The sequence below is a fragment of the Lineus longissimus genome, chromosome 9 (assembly GCF_910592395.1).
Source record: "Lineus longissimus chromosome 9, tnLinLong1.2, whole genome shotgun sequence".
Lineage (NCBI taxonomy): Eukaryota > Metazoa > Nemertea > Pilidiophora > Heteronemertea > Lineidae > Lineus > Lineus longissimus.
The window spans coordinates 3,199,855-3,219,171 of record NC_088316.1 but is presented as its reverse complement, the minus strand read 5'-3'; the positions used below and the strand labels follow the sequence as shown (position 1 = coordinate 3,219,171).

Genomic DNA, 19,317 nt, shown 5'->3' with positions numbered 1-19,317 from the left:
ACTGTTTGTGAAGTATAAATAGCGAATTATAATACATGCAATATACATGCTTCCCGAAATTGGTGGCTTGCATTGGAACTAACTTTTTCCCCCTTGGACGTCATTAAAGGCATTCAAGTGTGTTGGTCAACCATGACCATCTCCTTTGTCCCTCCACCATAAGGCCTAGTTTCCCCTTATGACATCACTATTTCGGACACTCAGCGCCCCATTTCTGGAAAGGTGTATATGGCACCCCAAGAGGCCTCTTCAAAATGGCACCCGATACCGGTATTCATGAGGACAACCTGTATCACCCCAGCTGTAGGGCTGTACATTCCCATTCCGGTTAAATGTGTACGTACAAAATGAACAACTGAAATGTACTAACAACAACACATTATTGTAAATAAAGATATATTAACATCATATTTACAAAACACGTTGTTTTTGCAAAATAAATACATGTACAATAAGATAGAAATTACAATGGACGGACTTCTGAAAAAAATTTGACGGGGATATGATGGAAAATCATACGCTTCCGGAAAACAAAAATTGAAAGTGCATAACTTACAAAGCCTATCGGTAACAATCTAGATTCATCTAAAATGATTATTTTCCAACTCATCACAGTAAAATGGACGAATGGTGTGTCCATGTCCAAGTCAGTCTGTCAGTTCTTAAATTCCTTAAACACACTAAAAATCAGGCTGACTTTATTATGACTGGTGTATTAAGTAAATTGAGTCCCCTGGGAAAAAGTCCTGCCCTATTGATATGTGCTTGATTAAGGGCTTTATCAGAAGACACTGACATACATGTAGGTCATTTTTCATATAATAGTATATGGAAGTTTAAGAGCCTCTGAGTGTAGTACATGTACATGTAATCATAGGTCAATCTCTAATCTCCAGTTCAATGTTGGACACCTGCTTGTCTTGCAAATTAAACAAACAACAATTTTTAATGGCCTGCATAATATAATCCAATCTGTCAGGCCAAACAAAACATTCCTTTGGTTCAGGTCAAATGGGTTGACAAAATTAGGGAAGTTATGTCAGCAGGGCTTTGAGTGAGTGTATTTCAGAACCAATCCAAAGGCCTACCAAGGGTGGATGATTTTTTAAACAGCCCAGAGTCTCGCAAATAATATATCTCCCTTTATTCAAATTCTCTTCCTCAAAGTTTCTTGTAATTTGATGCTTCTATACTGTCCGTTTTAAGCAGGCTGCCAGGTTCATGAATCAGATCGACGATGTAATTTTTCGGTGGGAATTTCGGGTTGCTGGACTGAAAACGAAAAGAAAACGACCTATTACAAAAAACGCTCGTAAAAATGGGAAATTTCCAATTGCCCAGTAGGCCTACAATATCACAGGAAAGAAGAAAATGGCTTATATTTATAAAGAGTAGTAAATGCTTTTACTACAGTTTTCTACAGAGATGGCTAGTGTAAATGTACATGAAGTTTAAAGTAAAAGCATTTACTAGTCTTTATAAATATCAGCCCATAGGTGTCAAGTTTTCTAGGTATTGGCAAAGTACGGGAAGCATTTACTAGTCTTTTATAAATATCAGGCGATGTGTCTAATTGTTGCATTTTCAGTGCCATTTTCTCATGAATGGACTGCAGTCTTCATTCAAGGATAAAGACATCTCCTTATTTCAGTCCTCAGGCCGGAAATGATATTGTCAAAATGCTTGTTCCTTCGTCAAATTTGACACTTACCGAGTCACTGTCCTCAGCTAGTAAGACTTCATTCCAGGCTCGGTTGTACTCGCCTCGAACCAGGGAGCAAGGCACTGCCAGTCTGTCAGCCAGAGCCTGGAACAAGAACCATGAAACAGTCAGTCACTAGATGAAATTCACACCCCGTCAGTTCGTGCGTGCACACCTTGGCTTTCCTCACCCTTCTCACACGGACCCCATCTCTAAATGTTTTCCCAGAGCCAACTTTGACAACCTTCAATAAAAATTCATGTCCGTTTTCCTCACAGGTGTGAGGAGTGCCAACATGTGCGAAAATATCCTCTCTGAATTTATCAATTTGAATTTTGTCTATACCTAGCAGTGTCTGCTGCATGCTGATGTTGAAAAAAAGAGATGTCAGAAAGAGCTATCATACCATATAAGACAGTAACCAATGCTATTCACCACATTACCATTCAAGGTCTGTCAAGGTATGGAAGCTTCCTGGTAATTGCCGCTAAATGGAATTTAAATTGCATGCAACAAGAATTGCTCGTTTGTAGTGTCATCTCAGGTCACAGTAATCTTCGAATCAATGTCAAATGTAGGGATTACCAATTTTATCTGCAGACAAGTGATTATATTGCCGTGCAGAGCAGCGATTATAATCGCAGGTATCTGCAATTTAAATGGCTCTGCACAGCGCTTATCAAAGATCCACCTACCTTGAAGAGCAAAGCCCTGTGGTAGTGTATGCCAGTTGTAATCATGCCAAGTGGAACGACGTTCGATTTCAAGTTGAACTTGATCTGACTGATCGGAAGCTCAAAGCTGAAGTTGGACACCTGGCCACGTTGGATGCTGCCGCCCATTTTATCCGCTACAAACCTGAAACGGGATTAAATCGGTTGTACAGTAGAACCTCTCTATTAAGGACACCGCAGGACTGACAAGTCCTGTCCTTAATAGAGAGGTGTCCTTATTAAAGAGGTCTATCTGTGAAAATAAAATGCTTACAAAAATTAGGTGGTATCGACCTGACTGTACTCTCCCCCTCCACCAGGCAAAGACACCTTTTCCTGGGGGAGCATATCAGCTGTTCCCCTATTCTCCCTGGCCTACTTACTCAGCCAGTCCAACTACTTGTTCCTTCGTCGTCGGTAGAGGCATCACTTTCTCAATCACCTCCTCGATGTATTTCAGAAGCGTCGGATCTGCTGGTGGGGTAAACACCTCCTTTTCGGAGTGACCCTCCTGCTGTTCCTCTGCTATTTCCTGTGCCTTTTTCTGCTCCTCAGCCACTTTCTGTGTCCGCGATTTGCTGAAAAAGAAATCGAAAAGAAATGACGAGAAATTCTTTAATTTGTAAAATTGTGACCCGTCACAGCAAAACCAGGCGCATGTCGCTCTGAGCTTGGCAGGTTGAGACAGACTGTTTGTTCATTTCTCTATTGTCTGCCTTTTGTGAAATATGAGCACACCTATTTCTTCCATTATCTCCTGGTGTCATTTAGGCTCATCTTCTGTGCGACACACGCCTGGTTTTGCTGTGACGGGTCACAAATGGTAGTAGCCTGGCCTTTACCATATAAAAAGACAGGCTCAGTTCCCGGGGGAGAATGTGGGGTCACTCTTGAAGAAGGGGAGTCAGTGAGGGCCTTCAATCCACACCTCTTCATTTTCAGCAGGGTGAGAACAACAATCTTTTTTTGTTTTTTCTGCCTCGAAAAAAGACTTTGCCAGCTTTTTCCCGGACACGTATACATGCCTGCCCTTTTCTAAGGGAGTGACCCCCTGGGCTAAATTCCATTAAGTCTGAACTTTTCAGGCAGTGGTTGAAACAGACAGAGACGACACAGGACAATATCTTTTCTTTCCCAACAGAGACGTTTCTTAGTGCTGAATATGCTGAAGGTTTCATCACGACCAGGACTCAATTCACACATCACCACAGCAAAAACCAAAAATGGAAAAGTCAAAGCAAAATGATAATTTCATGTTCATATATCTATTTCCCAGGGGATTGAACTTAGAAATGAAACTCGGGCTTTGAATTACATGGACTTCACTACGTTTCAACTAATGCTCAAATTAGGGGGTCAAATAACCAAATATCCCCCCAAACACCAAAGCATTTTTTAGACATAACAGTGCTCAAATCTATAAATAAAGGCCTTAAAATATATCGAAAGGACAAATGTTTAAAGACTATCACAGAAAATACAATGTCACTATGAAAAAAGCCTGCACCGCAATTAGAAGTGCCAAAATGTTGAAATACAGGGTGTACCAAAATTCATGAAACTGAAACCCTGAGTACACACACAGAAAATTAAATTGTGATCACTCGCAGCAGTGTCATATAAATTCAATACCTCTGCTACTCACAGAATTGATCGGAAAGGATTTGTCAGTAGGATAGGTCTGGTGAAGGAGATTAGTACATTTATGATTGGTGAACTACTGGGGAGAGGAGCTAGGTGTCCACCAAGTGTGCCCCAGAAAAACTATGCAACTGAATTAGTATTTAAATACAAGTGGTTTCATAATCTGCAAAACGTCGCTTGCATTAGATATCTTCTGAAAATGATTATCAATGTCGCGACAGTGATGCTATCTTCGCCAAATTTTCAAAGAATTTTTTTCAACACCTGTTCTTCCTCAGGAGTGAAATTGTTGCTCAGCAGAGGGTTAAAATGGACAGATCTAGATATCTAAAAACTAATGTTGGGAAATAGTGCGCTAAGGAATAAGGATTTTAGAAGGATAATGTGAAGAGGTAAATATTCGCCAAGGTCTATCAAAATCACGACATCCTGCTCCCGTACTTTGCCATTACCTAGAAAACTGAACACCCATGGGCTGATATTTATAAAGACTAGTAAATGCTTTTACTTTAAACTTCATGAACATTTACACTAGCCATCTCTGTAGAAAACTGTAGTAAAAGCATTTACTCGTCTTTATAAATATAAGCCATTGTCAGCTCGGACTAAATTGATCCCAACTATGTAATGTATTTTGATATGTAGGCCCAATGCCCATGCATTGAGCTGTTTCTAGGAATAGCTGTTTTGATTAGGATATAAAGCTACATCCCAGTGCTATTTTTAGCGACTACCATACCTGACAGCAAAATCAGGTGCATGTCGCACAGAAGATGAGCTTGAATGACACCAAGAGGAAGAAATTGATGATCTCAGATTTCACAGAAGGCAGACAACTGTGAAATGAGCAAGTCCATCTCGACCTGCCAAGTTTAGCGGAACATGCTGTGTCAGGTCACATATGTGATTTTACAAATCTACCAATGACATGTGTTCCTGTGAATAAATCAACGCAAACTTTTGTCTTATTTCAGCCTGGCGAAAGAAAACCTTCCCTTTCAACCTCGCACCAAGCCCCTCTTGTGATAGGGACGGGCATGACTAATCAAATTAAGACTGGCAATCAGGATCAACTTAATCTGAACGACTCTTGAGGGAACTAAAGTGTGACCTTATATTATGAGAGGAGGAGTGATAACCACACTATGATTCTGATGAAGCCGCACAGATTAACTGCTGGGACTAGTTAACTGCGGGAACTAATTAACAGCTGAGATTAGGAATGGTAATCACACTGTGATGTGACGCAACAGCACTAATTAACTGCTGCGACGGTGTGAGGCCAAAATCTACATAGACTGGTGATTGACACATAAAGCTAAATTGAATTGCCTTGAGTTTGGATGTTCTACTTCCCTGTCAAAACAAAAGTCAAAGCTGGGCTAAATATAAATACCGGGAGTATTTTTCAAACGCAAAACATTGTAAGGAGCAAATCTGTAAATTAACTAATTAATTAATTAATTAATCATCTAAAATTGTATTTACAGTAATGATTTACACTTGGTTAGCATGTAATAAAGTAGAAACGAACTGGACCATTCAATTAAACAATAAGTTGCACCAAATCTAAATGTCAAATTTTAAACAGAATGTGATCGAAAGAAATGGTAATGAAATTTTCTAGTCGCAACCTATTGACATGACCATTTGTAGGAAAGCTCTCGATTAGCACTATCCGGAGGTACCATTTGTACACCTATTGACATGACCATTTGCAGGAAAGCTCTCGATTAGCACTATCCGGAGGTACCATTTGTACACCTATTGACATGACCATTTGTAGGAAAGCTCTCGATTAGCACTATTCGAAGGTACCATTTGTACACCTATTGACATGACCATTTGTAGGATAGCTCTCGATTAGCACTATCCGAAGGTACCATTTGTGAACCTATTGACATGACCATTTGTAGGAAAGCTCTCGATTAGCACTATCCGGATGTACCATTTGTAAACCTATTGACATGACCATTTGTAGGAAAGCTCTCGATTAGCACTATCCGGAGGTACCATTTGTAGACCTATTGACATGAACATTTGTAGGAAAGCTCTCGATTAGCACTATCCGAAGGTACCATTTGTAAACCTATTGACATGACCATTTGTAGGAAAGCTCTCGATTAGCACTATCCGGAGGTACCATTTGTAAACCTATTGACATGACCATTACATTGTAAAGCTCTTCATCAGCACTTTCCCACTGCAACATTTGCAAACCTATATTAACATGGCCAATTGTCCAAAAGCTCTTCATCAGCACTTTCCCACTGCAACATTTGCAAACCTATATTAACATGGCCAATTGTCCAAAAGCTCTTCATCATCACCTTCCCACTGCAACATTTGCAAACCTATATTAACATGGCCAATTGTCCAAAAGCTCTTCATCAGCACTTTCCCACTGCAACATTTGCAAACCTATATTAACATGGCCAATTGTCCGAAAGCTCTTCATCAGCACTTTCCCACTGCAACATTTGCAAACCTATATTAACATGGCCAATTGTCCAAAAGCTCTTCATCAGCACTTTCCCACTGCAACATTTGCAAACCTATATTAACATGGCCAATTGTCCAAAAGCTCTTCATCAGCACCTTCCCACTGCAACATTTGCAAACCTATATTAACATGGCCAATTGTCCAAAAGCTCTTCATCAGCACTTTCCCACTGCAACATTTGCAAACCTATATTAACATGGCCAATTGTCCGAAAGCTCTTCATCAGCACTTTTCCACTGCAACATTTGCAAACCTATATTAACATGGCCAATTGTCCAAAAGCTCTTCATCAGCACTTTTCCACTGCAACATTTGCAAACCTATATTAACATGGCCAATTGTCCGAAAGCTCTTCATCAGCACTTTTCCACTGCAACATTTGCAAACCTATATTAACATGGCCAATTGTCCAAAAGCTCTTCATCAGCTCTTTCCCACTGCAACATTTGCAAACCTATATCAACATGGCCAATTGTCCGAAAGCTCTTCATCAGCACTTTCCCACTGCAACATTTGCAAACCTATATTAACATGGCCAATTGTCCGAAAGCTCTTCATCAGCACTTTCCCACTGCAACATTTGCAAACCTATATTAACATGGCCAATTGTCCAAAAGCTCTTCATCAGCACTTTCCCACTGCAACATTTGCAAACCTATATCAACATGGCCAATTGTCCGAAAGCTCTTCATCAGCACTTTCCATCAGCGATAGTACCATTCATGTGATTTAGATGATTGGTAAACAATTTGTTTTGAATTCCAGATGTTTTTTGCCCCAAAAGTCGGCCCAGAATTCCGTTTAATTCAAACAAAGGAAAAACAGGCATGACAGGAGAATCTTATAAAGGCCTACGCCGTTCGTTAAAAATTAGGAATTTGTATTTGAATTTTAAAATGACCAATTGTGGAAATACGCACTAAATATAAATTTCAACATTGCCGTTGTGTAGACTGCTATACAATTACTATGAATACCAAGTTTAAACAAATTTGTATTCACAATAACTGCACTACGGCATTGTGTATTAGTGGATTTCTATTTAACTGGACCACAAGTATTACCAACGGCGTACCCCTTTAACTGTAAGTTACAACAATATTCACACTTTGAAAACGTGACAACGTTGATATTTTCAAGGATACGTACGATTTTGAGTCGCGGCCGGTTCTTGATGTCTTCCCCGAGACAGCGCCTTTTGATGATGATGAGGCAGCGACGTCTGCATCTGATGGTTGAGGAGTTGGCGGCTTACTGAAAGTGATGACGCCGTTCGCTGAATTATTCCCGTTAATTCTGTTTGATCCAATGAAGAACACGTCATTTCTAAACATTATCGAAGGGTCACTATAGGCAGCAGCTAGGTAGGCAAGATAAAGTTAAGTGAATTCGCCAATAGGGGTCTCTCCCATCTCTCAGGAGGTCAAAACTATTCACCATTGTACGAAGAATGTATTAAGTGCTGTTTCAAGCATGACCCAATACACTTGCTGTGCATATCAGCAACCCAAAGGTGGCCAAGTTGACCCCCTGCTTCTGCCTATAGTCCCCCTTTAAGATAATCTAAGCTAAAATGTATTCATCCGAAGCTGGATAATTCATATTGGACTTTGACTCAACGCCCTCAGGAATGGCTCAAGCAGTAGGACTATTTGTCTACTCTCTTGTCTATTTTGAAATCAAATGTTCTAAAAGCATTTCACCTCGATCTAAAAAATATAGCTGTAAAAGCAAACATAACTCAGTAGAACCTCTCTATTAAGGACACCCTCGGGACGGACAAGTGCTGTCCTTCATAGAGAGGTGTCCAGATTAGAGAGGTCAAATTGAATGAAAACCACCACTTTGGGTCCAAAACTACCGGTAGTGTCCATAATAGTCCGCTTTAGGGAGGTTCAACTGTGATGTAGAATCTGCTGACACATTTTTCCAAGAAAACAAATCTAAATTAATAGTTGAACAGGCATGTGGCCAAATTGTCTATGACACTCTCTAAAAAGAAGCATAAAAGAGACTAAGTTCGATTGCTAGGCCTGGGAATAGGGACAAGGGTAAGGTCGAGCCAAAGCGGACAGATCAGAAAACCGTCACTTCAAATACATACTCTGGTTTGGGCTCAGGATTCCTGTGAGAGAGATATCAATTAAAAACGTGGAGGAATTCTTCAAAATACATGTGCATATAAACATCATTCTGAACCATTAAGGTCTGTGTCCACTTGTGCGTTTTGCGCTGCGTTATCACGGAGCGTATTACGCATAGAAACTGCGCATTGTAAAGTTCAATGGCTTTTCAAAGAACCCTGTCCTTTTGTGCATGACACGGTCTGCACTGCGCTACGTAATACGGCCCATAAAGAAATTTTCTTTATGAAGTGGATCACGCAACGTAGTTCTGGTCCGTGTTATGTGATCAGCGAATAGAAACTGACCATAGGCCTAGGATATGAAAGGGTGGCAATATGTGCAAAGGGATCAAGGAAGGCATGCGGACCAATGGACATAGTATTACGCCCGTATTACGCAACGCGTTACATATGCGCAGTGTGCTGCATGATAACGCACGTAATAACGCACCCAGTGGACACGGGCCTTTAGAGTTACTCGGGAGTCCGGGTCGGGGGAGTGGATCCAAGGCTTGAGGGTCAAGATGTAAAAAAATAGGCTGAGCCAAGGAGGTCTGATATGGTTCAAAGGAAACTGGTCGATTTGGCAGCAAGGGGAAAACTGTAATTTCGAACCTTGCTTTCAAACCCCAAACAGTCCAGTCAACAAGCTACCCGGTACATGTAAATCTACGCTGGGTTGTGCTAATTATGTGGGAGGAAAACTACTTGTACTTTAAATGAGGAACCGGCGTTAAGATAAATGCCAGTGGCGGCGCCACAATCAATCGTACCTTCTGACGCCATGACGTCATTTTCTGGTCTGTTGACGTCGCATGAGGTCAATCACGGGAAACCATTGCGTACATTTTTGCACAGGGTTTCAACAACAGAAAACGTGCCCAATAACTGGCATTGCGCATATTTTCCGCAAAATTATCTTCAGAAACTGATAGCTCAATAGATTTAAAACAGGAAGATGCAAACGTCGCCGAAATCGTTCGAAAATAAGCGATCGTTTTCGGGCTCAGAAATAACATGATAATGCATTGGAAATGGAGAGTTTTGGTGTGATCGATTGCAGCGCCACGTGGCGGATAAATCACGCCGGTTCCTCATTAACATCCCAGCAATGCTTGAATTGGGATCAGGTTGAAAAGCAATGGCCGTTTGTGGCCGGTGTACATTGTATTCAGACCCCCCAGGGTGGTGAATTTTGGCTATAGCAAGACTGACGACTGTTTGTCAGAAATTGACAACCCTAAAGTGTTTTGTGCAGACTATGATGACCAATTACTTGAAACTGGATACCTTCCGCTTTCATCCTCAATATCAATAGGTTCCGGACTGGAAATTAACAGTTCAAGAAAGCAAAATGTACACAATTATGAGGACGGTTGGAGGGGGGGGAAATTATGCTGGAACGGCTCAAGAAAACAAAATGTACAAAATTATCAGGAATAATTAGATGGGGGTAGGGGGTACGCTATTCTGGAACTATGCAACAGAGGAAAATTCATTTGATTATGGATTGTGATTCAAAATCAAAATGAAAACTGATTAACACTCGGTCTGTACCACAGGACCCAAGTTAAATGGTCGTATTCCCACAGTGGTCATCAAAGAAAGACAACAGTAGGCCCCAGCAGTTTGATAATTACCAGCTTGAGTGGTCATTGCAGAATCTTGAGGATAATTCCGTTTTCCCATGGTGGAGACCCAAAAGGGAAAACATCCCACTGGAAACAGGCCTCTAGACACAGACAGGACCAAGGACAAGGTTTGCCAGGCCCCTACATTATGGATATGGACAGTAAAAAGCAGAGCTATTTTTATGCTTGGTTTTCGTAGCCAATTAAAAAATTGGCCGGGTCTATTTGGCAAGCCGCTAGCCGAACAGGCATCTTTTTTGTCCTGTTTGGAGAGCCGCTTGCCAAACAGCACTAAAAGCCACCCTGTTCGGCCAGCCGGGCTTGCCAAACAGGTAAAAAATCTACCCTGTTTGGCGAGCTGGAGACTTTACTTTAATATTAATGAGTTCGGCTCTCTATTCAGGACAAGAAAAAGTCGCTGTTTGGTAAGCCGGGCTTGCCAAGTAGTCACTTCCTAAAAAATTATGATTATGATTATCTATTATGATACTTACAGTGGTTTGGCATTGATGAGTAGAATGGGCCGTTTCTGGTTGACAGTCATCTTGCAGTAGTCTTCTAGGGTGACGAATTTACTGCCTTGTCGAAGCTGGCCGGCATCGAAGAAACCATCAGTAATTATGTTGTTTGGACCTGAAATACAGCGGAACCTCCCTTAGCGGACGCCTCTCTTTTAAGGACACCCTCTTGGTTAAAGAAACTACTTTTGGTCCCAAATTGGTTGCATCCATTGAATTTGACCTCTCTGATCAGGACACTTCTTTATCAAGGACAGGATACATGTACGTCAGTCTGAACGGTGTCCATTGAATTTGACCTCTCTGATCAGGACACTTCTTTATCAAGGACAGGATACATGTACGTCAGTCTGAACGGTGTCCATTGAATTTGACCTCTCTGATCAGGACACTTCTTTATCAAGGACAGGATACATGTACGTCAGTCTGAAGGGTGTCCATTGAATTTGACCTCTCTGATCAGGAAACCTCTCTACCAATGACAGGAAACATGTATGTCAGTCTGAAGGGTGTCCAAACAAATATTTTTATTCTTTGGAAATATCAATCATATTAGTCAGATTATTGAGAAATCAAAATATCCATGTGGGCACAGTCCATATGGGAGGTATTTGATCTGAAATGACACATTTTCCTGTGCTGTATTCGTATCATAAACTGTTGGGAAGCATGTTTAATAGTATTAATAAGTTGTCAATCCTTACAAAACACTCCAATCGAACAGAAACTGATCACAGGAATTAACTAGCTCACCTAAATACCCCGATAAGGCATACTTGGCCGCCAGATTACAATCGAGCATTTTACACATAGCAGCATCGGTGAATCTGTTCGCCCTCGTCCCCGACATCTGTATCTCTTGAAGGATCTCCAGACATCCGAGTTTACTGAGCTCCAAGGCGGTCGGCTCATCGACACAGACGACCGTGATCGCCCATGATGCACTTCTCCGCACTTCGTCATTGTTCGATTTCAAAAGCTCGGTCAGTGGTTCGATTCCATTGGCCAATCGGAACTCCTCTCGGGCATCGGCGTCCGATACGAAAGCTGCAGTGGCAAGAGCAGCTTTACTTTGAATCGTGCAACTCCTAGAAATTGAAAAAATATATTTCAAAACGTTGAAAGCGTACCGGTAGACAACTCCAACTCACTTCAATTCCATACCTAATACACCACAAGTCCATATTGGCTTTCATCCAAGCATTTATGACAAAAGGAATATTTTTTTCCGAATGGTTGGTCTGATTTCAAATAGAACTGATAGTCAGTATGCGTTCTTAAATGGCTTTTATACTACTATACTACACGGAGCTGAGACCGTCGGAACACATCCTGACAATATCAGGTTATTTCACTCGATACATACATACTCCCTCAATGAAACATGCATAAGGAGAAGTCGTGTTGTAGGCCCTGTTTGCCAGAGGATGGTCAGAACACTGCCGTTCTCACTACTAGCATTAGCCCCTCGAGACTTAATTCCATTATCAACTTACTCAGATTTGAGAGGTCCAATCAGAGCGTTGATAATTCCCAGCCTCTGTACCTCAGACCTCATCACCTCGTCCAGGGCCAGGTTTGTCAGCACACATGCGGCATTGGCAACGATCGCTTCGTGACTATCAGCCAACAGATTGATCAAGGGGTCGACACCATTTCTGTTCACAACTTCCCTGAAAGGAGAATAGCGTTATGTCACTAGGGCGCTAAATAGCATTCTAAAACACCAAGATTACAATGACCTACAGTTTGCAGAGTGTCAATTAACTACGCTCCAACTGTGCCTTGTTTTGACGGGAGCGCTTGGCTTGGTGTAAAATATGGAAGCAGTCACCATCAGATTTCATTGTAAGGTTCAAGGTTTTTTGAATGATAATGAACACCTCACTGTCGGTATTGTCTGTCATTTTACCCAAAATCTCGGCTGCTGCCTTGGTGCGGTTTTAGCCTACATTTTCGTCTTGTTCCACTCTCGTGATGTTAGCTGAGACAACCAATACCACCATTTTGGTATCGATTCCTTAAACCAGTAACCACGTGCAGCACCTCATCACAACCACACATTGGGTGATATGAATAAAGACTAGCAAATGCTTTTATCTAAATCTCCATGTACATTTACACTAGGCCTTTCTGTACAAAACCGGAGTAAAAGCATTTGCTAGGCTTTATTCATATCACCCATTGGCAGGATGACATGTCACATCCTGTGATTTGACAACATTGATGCAACTCATCAAGATGTGATGTCTGCTATCCACTAAGATCAACTCTGCAACAAGCCCAATGCAGTGCACAGAGTCTTCTCAAACAGTGACAGCATCAGATCCTTACACAGGAGAAGCATCCACTCTATCTCTCCATTTTTCACCATTTTGATACTGAAAATTGGTAAATGAGACATGTGTTTTCTATTTCCCGAAAACTGACGGTCAATGTTGAATGAAAACTTACTGGCAATTGTTCATATTAGATGTAGTCAGATTGGCCAATGCAAGGGTGACAGCCTCCCGCAAATCAGGGTTGTCTATCTTCAGCAGTTTGATGAGGGGATCAAAACCCTCTGAAATGGAAACATGGGATGGATTAGAATTAATAGAAAATAAGAGGTCTCGCCGATTTACTGTAGACCGTGAAATCAACGTGCCTCTAAAATTTGGCGAATTTGTCCATTTTCACAAGATGACTGATTGAAAATTGCGTTTGTTAAGATCATGTGAACAGGGTTCTTTGTTGGTATCAGTTCAGGCCTTTCAATTACGTGGAGACCCCTACACCCTGTATTTTTTTAGCCTATTTTGGGGACATGTTTTTTTGCTTTTTAGCTTAATTTGGGGACATTTCAACGCGCCAATTTGCCTGAACAGCGACGTCATAAATCAAAGTTAGTGACTGATATCACCACATACACCAGAAAAATCATAATTTTAGGGTAAAACTATAAAATTAGGCCATTTGGATGAGATTTGGTTATGTTAGGGGTCAAAAAACGCTTCAGGGGTTCATATTATTTTAAAAAAAAGAAAAAAAAAAAGACCTAATTTGGGGACATCCTGTACGGCCTACACCGTTATACAGTGTAGGAATCATGTAATTGAGAGGCCTGCAGTTCCGCTTGGTATGCTCACCCCATTGTCCAATGGATTCGCTACTGGACATATTCTCGGCCATGACAGCCAGTGCCAGGGCAGCGGCGGCCTGGACGCTGTGATCTTCGTGCCCCAGCAACAAAATCAACATCTTCTCCGTTTCCGTTTCGTGGAGGAGTTTACGATTCTCGGCTGAAAGTCAATGATACAGTTGTGAAAAGCAGTGAAAGCGAAACAATTGGATAATCAAAAAATATTAGTCTTAGGAGTTGACGTGAGATTATGAAGACTTTCATCGCCAAGTGACAGATCCATTTTTGCCACTTTGAGAAAAATGATTTCAAACAAGGATTCATATGAAACTGCTTTCAGGTACATGTATTTTGATCACAATATTTTACTGCTGGCCTGACGGCTAAGAGATTTTGAAGCCAGGTGGGGTGTTTTAATAATGGGGGTTGGGGGCGGTATAGCCCCCCTCATAGAAAACTTAGGGTAGGGGCTAAGCTTACCGTTTCTTGCAGCCCGGGCGATAGCTTTTGCAGCATGTTTCTTGACCTCTGGGAGGGTATGTGACGGCTCACCAGCCTTGTGTTTATCATCTGAAGTTAAATTTGGTATCTTTAATAGTATATACACAACGGCAATGCTGAAATTTATGTTTAGTACGCATAATACCCAATTGTAACTTTTCAAATTCAATAAAAATTTTCAAATTTTTTACGAACGGCATACGCCTTTAACAATGTACAGTAGAACCCCTCTATTAAGGACAGCCTTGGGACTGACAAGTGCTGTCCTTTATAGAGAGGTGTCCTGATTAGAGAGGTCAAATCGAATGGAAACAACCAATTCGGGAGCAAACCAAGTGTCCTTAATTGAGAGATTGTCCTTAATAGAGGTGTCCTGATTAGAAAGGTCAAATCGAATGGAAACAACCAATTCGGGAGCAAACCCAGTGTCCTTAATTGAGAGATTGTCCATAATAGAGAGGTGTCCACTTAGGGAGGTTTCACTCTAGTCCCTTATACTTACCATCCTCTTTTTCGCCCTTCTTTCCCTTCCTGCTGCCCGACTTCTCCTTCCCTCCCTTCCCACCTTTACCAGTCGACTCCTCCTCTGGTGGAGTCTGGTCCGTCACGAAGGCAATCAACTTCACCAAACCACCTGTCTCTTTGATCAACTGAAAGTAGAATGCCAAGAATTCATCAAGTCAAGACAGGGTGACTCAAAAAAATGCAATGAATGAACATGTCGGTAAAATCTACAATCACGCTTGTTACAACTCCAACTTTTAACTTTATTTGCACATCCGTTAGTGTCTGTGAACTATTTGAATATGCTATCTATCCAGTTGTAAATTTCACCTCTCGATTGTGACTGAAATGCTGTAGCCATTTCTCAGCTGACAAGCTCACTGATTACAACTTCAACTTTTGCACGTCAGTTAGTTAGTGTCTGTGAACTATTTGAATACACTTCATGTACCTATCCAGTTGTAAATTTCACCCCTCGATTATGACTGAAATGTTGTAGCCATTTCCTGGCTGATAAGCCCAGACTTCTTGGTTAGATTTCGGTGTTTTTCTCTCCTCAACTGGTTACCAGGGCTGAGGAGGCCAAGTTCCCCAAGATCAACAGTTTAATAAAAATAATAGGTGAGATTTCAACTTTTAGAATTCAGACAAGTCTTACCTGCATACTTTCCACATCTTCCAAGCAGTTTGACAGCACAGCGAGAGCATGGACATGGAGATCATTCCATTCTGGATGACCAACAAAGTTGACAAGGAGAGTCAGAGCTTCAAGTTCACGCAGGGCGGAACGATTCTCAACTGGAAGCAAAGACAAGGAAAGTTAGCCAACTTGAAATTGGTAACCAGCAAAAACATTACAGTCTGGATTGCTACTGAACCAACTCTATATACAGATGTCTAGAACAGATACTTGGCCCAAACATTCTCTGTGATACACTATAGAAGTGGGATTGATACACTTTGGAAGTGGGATTTTTGCTTATTGCCAAGTGTTGAAGAATCAATCTATCTGTCACCAGATCACGCGAGAGGACTGATTTTCTCCGGTCTGAAAGCTTGAGACCGCATTTGACACTGCTTACCATCTTGTGCAGCTCTGGCCAAGGCAACAAGTGCAAGTTCCTGGATGACGGCATACTCCGATTTGGTAAGGTCTAGGATGGGCTGAAGGCCATTCAGTTCACGGACGGCATTTCGGCTGTGGTAGTCCTATAGAAGACAGAAAATCAGTTAGCACCTGCACAGTCGCGCTTGTTAAACTATTAGAGACAACTGTTTTATTTCTGCCTTTAAGATAAGACCAAGCACATCATATTGTTATCTCAAAGTCTTGCTTGGCCCCCTAAACAGGCACTTCGAGTCATTCAGGCGAACATCTCACCTGACTCAGTCATACTCAATTTTGTACCCAAAGGCAGAGATAGAGGTATCCCTCTAAACTCTGCAGTACAGTGGAACCTTCCTCAGAAGAGACCTCCGATCTTCATCAAGGACACCCACTCTTAAGGACACTGCATTTGGTTCCAAATTGGTAACTTCTTTTGAAAGTTACTGCTGTAATCAGGACACCTCTCAATTAGGGACATCATTTTCTAGTCTCAAGAGTATCTTTAATAGAGGTTCTACTGTACACTTAATCCCCTATCATGAATTAAAAAAAACAAATAAGGGCTTCAATTTTGCCATTCCTTTCCATGGTATGTTCTGTTCTGAGATGGTCTCAAGAAACTTGACCAATAAGCCATCTAAGAGCTAAATCTACCAACCTGCATTAGGAGAGCCAACGACTCAATTCCATTTTTCTGAACATCAGGGTCGTGGGAATACAAGCACCGAATCAAGGCCTCCACTCCGTCTTGCTCGTAGATGGCCACCTTACTGCTGAAGTCGCTGCACATGAAACTCAAGCAGAGGGCGCTGAACTCATGGACTACTGTGTCCTCTGAAAAAAAGTGATCAAAAACCCATCTTAATCATAAAGTAGTAAGTAATAATTGTACATCCTGCCGCACCGTTTTAATCCGTTCTAGAAATCAGTCCGACCGCAACCACCCCAGAACAAGGCCAGAGGTTACAACATGGGAAGATTTATCAGTAATATCACACAAAATTTCTACATTCTTGGAGAACAATTGCAAAAATGAGAGCAATTATATGCAACATTTCTCAACATCGTGGAGCAAACTATAAGTTCACATTTTTCGACGTCTGCACCTCTTCATGGGATTGGCAGAACAGGTCCAACTTTCTTACCTTCGGGAGCAAGCAGTTGAATCACTGATGGAACACAGTCTTCCCGCTTCCTCAGCAACTTGCGGACATCGGCTGAAGATTTAGAGGATACAAATTGCAATCATAGTCAACCACGGAAGTAAGACAGTGAACAAAACACTATGCTGACAACAGTCTTGTCAAGCAGAAGGGTGTAATCTGCACAGCCCACATAAAATTTATGACATCTTATTCTTGATAAAACAGTAGGCCTAAAGGGTACATTAACTGCTTCTAATTTTAGCTCTCAGACCCCTTGAAAAAGCATATTTGGCCCTTGCATTTCTATTTTTCCGCAAAAGATTCGACGAACCCTCCTTAGGTCCTGGATCCCCCATTCAGTGCTCTGTGGGTGGGGCTGTACCCTCCTTTTCAAAATTCTACTCTGCCACTGAATGATCACGTGTCTCATGCAATAATGGTCACAGGTCGCTGGAACAAAGATCTCTTGTTTGCCGAGTGAAAAATTCCGACCTACCGTGAGCTGCCATAACACCTAAAGCCATGCAGGCATTCCTTCTGATGATCCTGTCCTCGTTCTGAATCAGCTTCAGCAGCTTATCAACAGCCCCGAGGTCCAGAAGTATTTTCTTATTCTCGTCACCTATCATGACAAATTTGTCAGGTCATGTAAAGCATAGTAAATAACAATTCTTATAGCTACCTACTGGGTCACCTTTAAAAAAACTTTCACAGTAAAAACCCCGGCTCAGCACCTATTACCCAAACTTTTGGGCAAATATGTTTTTTTCAGAAAGGCAAGTTATGACAAACAATTTTATTTCCTGTCAATAGTATCACTGTTCTCTCCTTTTCCTAAAGATGTTATCATTTTGTAATTTTTTTGTTGCCTTATCAATACCGACACTGTTGTAAGTTTTCTTTACTGATGTGTTCTCCAACTCACATTTGTCAACAAATTTGTAAATGGCTTCACAAGCCTTTGCCAAGACGTCATCCTCAGGGCTGTCCAACATCAGAACGACGGTAGCAGCTTGTTTGGATTCCACAAGCAGAGTGTCAAACTGTAAAGAAAAACAAACTATATTTATTCATCGTTAAAAAATTGGCTTATACAGCACAGCCAGAACTTAAGGAGAAGACAGCGTTCGTCTGGTATTTTTTATATCTGTTTCAAAACTTTGACATTTTATGATATGGGGCATGAGAGTTGAAATGATGTTGTATCCTGATCACCCCAAGAGAAAACAGATTCAATCTGGGTGTATGAGTAACAGCAACTAACCGACTAGACTCAGCACTGATTGTCATTAAAATACAGCAAATGTAAAGAAGTTCTACTTACCACGTCATCAAGTTGTGGCTTGTCATCCTTCTTGATTTTCTTGCCCATGTTGGAAATTTATTGTGGACCGGGGACAACCTGAAAAATAAACTCATGATATCTAAATGTGTACATGGTATCCACCAGCAATGTAGCTTTAATTTACGCCCAAGTCATCTAACAACATGCTCAATAATGCTTATGAAAGGTTGTTGCCGCTGGTCAAATAAATGAAATTCTTCAGTCAGGCCCCTAGCCTAGCCTAGGGTAGGCTAAACCACGTTTGAGGTAGGGCCCACTGAGTCACTTGCAGAATCCCTGACAAAATCCCAGCTAACCCTAACCAAAACCATAAGTGGCAAAACTGCTGCACTCCTGCAAATGCTCTTGCATGTAGATGTATACATACGATCGGCCCTATACGATTATCATACATAGCCATAGGCCTAGGTGACGTACATGTAGTATGTACATGATTGATACGTCTGATGATACGATACGATGTACGCGAATGTAAATTTTTCACTTTACGACTTGCAAAACTGCCATTTATTCACTTATCCTTTTAAGGAACGACACAGGCGCGTTGTTTATGATCATCTTCCTAATGTAGAAAACATAGTTCACCGACAAAATTGAAATATTTTACCTCAGATAGAGTTAGAAAGGGCAAAAACACCACGAGTTTATGATTTGTTTCGATTGTTGTTGTGAAGTTGCTAGATGACGTCATGATAAATTGTGTACTTTGTCATCAAAACTTGGATTAGGAAGCGCCACCTTTTGTGTATTATTAGTT

At 41.3% G+C, this 19,317-nt stretch overlaps 1 protein-coding gene across 6 annotated transcripts; it reads right to left on the bottom strand.

The window, feature by feature from the left end:
- Positions 1 to 407: 407 nt before the first annotated feature.
- LOC135493210 (armadillo repeat-containing protein 3-like) lies at positions 408 to 19,241 on the bottom strand. 6 transcript variants are annotated; one of them, XM_064780297.1, is made up of 22 exons: positions 19,168 to 19,241; positions 18,540 to 18,617; positions 18,141 to 18,258; positions 17,712 to 17,837; positions 17,216 to 17,287; positions 16,729 to 16,904; positions 16,045 to 16,171; positions 15,621 to 15,760; positions 14,961 to 15,108; positions 14,438 to 14,527; positions 13,965 to 14,117; positions 13,291 to 13,399; positions 12,333 to 12,509; positions 11,590 to 11,924; positions 10,813 to 10,951; positions 9,978 to 10,013; positions 7,712 to 7,816; positions 5,392 to 5,415; positions 2,799 to 2,993; positions 2,398 to 2,560; positions 1,712 to 1,807; positions 408 to 1,272 (listed from the first exon to the last, which is right to left on the bottom strand). In XM_064780297.1, the coding sequence occupies exons 2-22, from the start codon at positions 18,585 to 18,587 to the stop codon at positions 1,162 to 1,164; spliced, it is 2,688 nt and encodes an 895-aa protein (XP_064636367.1). In that variant the 5' UTR covers positions 18,588 to 18,617; positions 19,168 to 19,241; the 3' UTR covers positions 408 to 1,161. The 6 variants fall into 6 exon arrangements, with proteins under 6 accessions (XP_064636367.1, XP_064636368.1, XP_064636369.1 ...); XM_064780298.1 differs by lacking the exon at positions 9,978 to 10,013 and adding an exon at positions 8,667 to 8,687; XM_064780299.1 differs by lacking the exon at positions 5,392 to 5,415.
- Between the last annotated feature and the right edge of the window lie 76 nt (positions 19,242 to 19,317).